Here is a 4,169-nt window from a genome sequence, read left to right on the forward strand (position 1 = left end):
TACCACTCTATTACTTGAAGCGATCATAGTGTCGGCGTGCACTTGCACCGCCACTTTGGGGACTTTGTGCCCACTGTGTGCACACTTACGATTTTAGCACATCAAGTTTTTGGCACCGTTGCCGGGGACTGGCGCGATTTTTATCCTGAGATATTAATTTTCATTTGAGCCTTGGTCAGTTGTTTCATTCGATGTTCCTGTGTTGTATGCCACGGCTACAACACGGTGATCTTTTACCTCTTGATCTTGAGTTAGAAAAAACCATTAGGAGACGAAGAAGAGGTAAAAACAATTGGCGAAATCCCACTTTAAACCGTACCATGGGGGATAATCCACCTCCTAGGGAAGCCACAGTTAATATTGCCGATGCAAAAAATAGAGGCATACGGGACTACGTAACTCCCGAATTTGGTCAATTGGCTTCGGGAATTGGTAGGCCCGAAATGACAGCGACATCTTTTGAACCCAAGCCGGTTATGTTTCAAATGATTTCTGCTATGGGTCAGTTTGGGGGATTATCTTCGGAAGATCCGCACTCTCATTTGAAATCCTTTATAGAAATGACGGATCATTTTAAAATTCCCGGAGTTACTCAAGAGGCCTTACGCTTGACGCTTTTCCTTTATACATTGAAGGATAGAGCTAGAGCATGGCTAAATTCCCAACCACCAAACTCGATCCTTACTTGGAATGATTTGATGGAGAAATTTCTAAAAAAATACTTTCCTTCGACGAGGAATGTAAAAATTAGAAATGAAATTATGGCGTTTCCCCAAGAAAAAGATGAAGCGGTATCGGATGCATGGGAGAGATTGAAGGACCTTCTTAGGAAGTGTCCTCACCACGGAATCCCTCATTGTATTCAGTTGGAAACCTTTTATAATGAACTTTCTAGTGCCGCTAAGATTATTCTTGACGCAACGGCCGGTGGTGCTTTCACAGCTAAAACCTACAATGAGGGGTATGACATTTTGGAACGAATTTCTAATAATAATACTGAATGGTATAACCCTCGTGCTGTCATTTCTAAATCTGCCTCGGTCATTCATGAGCTCGATGCCATTTCTTCTTTGAATGCCCAAATTGTTGCTTTGACTAATTTGGTTAAAAATAATTTAAACTTGAATGGGGAAAAGAATCAAGTCCAATCCATAATGTCTAATTCTTCCATGACTGAATCTTGTGTTTTCTGTGGTGAAAGTCATTCTTATGAGTTTTACCCCGGAAACCCCATTTCGGTAAACTATGTTGGAAACCATACAAGAAATAACCCATTTTCTCCAACGTACAATTCAAGTTGGAGAAATCATCCGAATTTTTCATGGGCCGGAAATCCGGGACTTCAACCCCCTGGGTCAACTCAAGTCCAAAACCGACCTTCGAATCATCCCCCAGGATTTCATCAAGGTGGTCATCACATGCAAGGTAATCATCACATGTACCAAAGTGGACAATCTTCACAATCACATGCRCCTAGGCAACAAAATGCATCGGAGGGTAATGGTTCACTCGAATCTTTACTTAAAGGTTTTATAAACCAAACCAATGCAACCTTGAGGAGTTTTGAGACCCAACTTGGCCAATTTGCCATGGATCTCAAGAATAGACCTCAAGGAAATTTGCCTAGTGACATGGAAATACCTAAGGAACATGTCAAGGTCGTGACTTTAAGAAGTGATAAGGACTTAGGAGACTCTAATGCCGAAAAGGAAAAACCCATGGAGCCGATTTGTCAAGAAAATATTTCACATTCTTTTGACACATCGAAATTTCCAGTTTTGTTTTCTATAGCTGAAGAAACTCAAATTCCAGTTTCTGTTCCAGAAACAACAGCTTTGCCCAGTTCCAGCACCACCCAGTATCTGCTTGGCACTCCTCACAGTGGGCAGAAACTGCCCACACCCCAACAAAAAAAGACCGGTCCAACATATTTAGATCTAAGAGATTTACCTTTTCCAGGTAGGATGAAAGCCAAAAATGTGGATGTTCAATTTAAGAAGTTTTTGGACATCTTTAAGCAACTCCACATTAACATACCTTTGGTAGAAGCTCTCGAGCAAATGCCTAGCTATGTTAAATTTTTRAAAGACATCCTCAATAAAAAGAGAAGACTTAGTGAATTTGAGACCGTGTCTTTGACAAAGGAATGTATTGCCCTTCTTACTTGCAAAATTCCCCCAAAATTAAAAGACCTGGGAAGTTTCACCATCCCGTGCTCTATTGGAGGGAAAGAGGTAGGTCATGCCTTGTGTGACCTTGGGGCAAGTATAAATCTCATGCCTTTGTCCATTTTTAATCAGTTGGGAATTGGGGAAGTTCGACCTACTACCGTGACTTTGCAATTAGCGGATAGGTCCTTGGCATATCCGAAAGGTAAATTTGAAGACATCTTGGTTAAAGTGGACAAATTCATCTTTCCAGCTGACTTTCTAGTGTTAGATTATGAAGCCGATAGGAATGTTCCGATCATCTTAGGAAGACCCTTTCTTGCTACGGGTATGACATTGATTGACGTACAAAATGGTGAGTTGACCATGAGAGTGAATGACCAGCAGGTGACTTTCAATGTGTTTAAGACTCTTAAGTTCAATGGGGAGATTGAAGACTGTTCGTCTATTTACTCAGTAGGTGAAGATTTAGATCTAAGTTTGATCAATTGTGTCCACAGTGGAGACACTGTGGGCATGGCATAAGACATTTGTGAAGAAGACTTACTTGAGGACATAGCTGCCTTTGAACGGTTAGATTTTAAAGATATACCAACCCAAACCCCGTCCATTGTAGAAGCACCCGATTTGGAGTTAAAACCACTGCCTTCATATCTTAAGTATGCATATCTTATGGAAGGAGAAAAATTGCCTGTGATTATTTCTTCTAACTTAATTAGTGAACAAGAGGAAAGGTTGATAGATTTGCTTAAAGACCATAAGAAAACTTTCGGTTGGACCATAGCTGATATTAAGGGAATAAGTCCGTCCCTTTGCCAACATAAGATCATCTTGGAAGAAAATAGTGTTGGGAAGGTACAACCTCAAAGAAGGCTAAATCCAATCATGAAAGAAGTGGTTAAGAAGGAAATCTTGAAGTGGTTAGACGTGGGTATTATTTACCCCATTGCTAGTAGCGGTTGGGTAAGTCCGGTCCAATGCGTGCCTAAGAAAGGTGGTACCACGGTAATCACCAACGACAAAAACGAACTTATCCCAACTAGAACCGTTACCGGGTGGAGGATTTGTATGGACTATAGGCAATTGAACTTAGCTACTAAGAAAGATCACTTCCCTTTGCCTTTCATAGATCAAATGCTAGATCGGTTGGCCGGAAAGGATTTTTATTGTTTTTTGGATGGATACTCAGGATACAATCAAATCCATATTGCACCCGAAGATCAAGAGAAAACTACTTTCACTTGTCCCTTTGGAACCTTTGCTCTCCGACGTATGCCATTTGGCTTATGTAATGCTCCGGCCACTTTCCAACGATGTATGATGTCTATTTTTTGGGATATGACTGAGGACACTATGGAAGTTTTTAAGGATGATTTTATCAGTTATTGGCACTAATTTCAAAAATTGTCTTGAAAATTTGAAGAAAAGTTTGAAGAGATGTGAAACCCATGACTTGATTTTAAATTGGGAAAAATACCATTTTATGGTACAAGAGGGAATTGTTTTGGGTCACATGGTTTCAAAGAAAGGTTTGGAAGTTGACAAAGCTAAAATTGAGGTGATAATGCAATTGCCCGAACCTACTTCGGTTAAAGGTATTCGTAGCTTTTTGGGACATGCGGGTTTTTACCGACTGTTTATTAAGGATTTTTTTAAAGTCGCAAAACCCTTATGTAACTTGTTGCATGTTGACCAAACTTTTGAGTTCACCTCCGATTGTATAAAGACTTTTGAAACAATCAAGAATGCTCTTGTCTCGGCACCGATTATCATCGCTCCAAATTGGTCCCTACCTTTTGAGGTAATGTGTGACGCAAGTGATTGGGCCGTGGGTGCCGTTTTGGGGACAAAGGCAAAATAAAAATTTTCACCCCATATACTACGCAAGTAAGACTCTTATTGAAGCCCAATTAAATTATACCACCACGGAAAAAGAATTACTTGCAGTAGTATTTGCTTTTGATCGTTTCCGTTCATACTTGATTGGTACTAAAGTCATTG

General features: G+C 40.3%; 1 protein-coding gene and 1 non-coding gene across 2 annotated transcripts; one reads left to right on the top strand and one right to left on the bottom strand.

The window, feature by feature from the left end:
- Positions 1-743: 743 nt before the first annotated feature.
- LOC112526164 lies at positions 744-850 on the bottom strand. Its single transcript, XR_003070500.1, has one exon. It is a non-coding gene; the product is annotated as a small nucleolar RNA R71 (small nucleolar RNA).
- Positions 762-2,693, top strand: LOC112524991. The gene has a single exon (XM_025134936.1). The coding sequence runs from the start codon at positions 762-764 to the stop codon at positions 2,691-2,693; it is 1,932 nt and encodes a 643-aa protein (XP_024990704.1).
- The last annotated feature ends 1,476 nt before the right edge of the window (positions 2,694-4,169 follow it).

The sequence above is a fragment of the Cynara cardunculus genome (assembly GCF_001531365.2).
Source record: "Cynara cardunculus var. scolymus isolate 2C chromosome LG 13, CcrdV1, whole genome shotgun sequence".
Taxonomy (NCBI): Eukaryota; Viridiplantae; Streptophyta; class Magnoliopsida; order Asterales; family Asteraceae; genus Cynara; species Cynara cardunculus.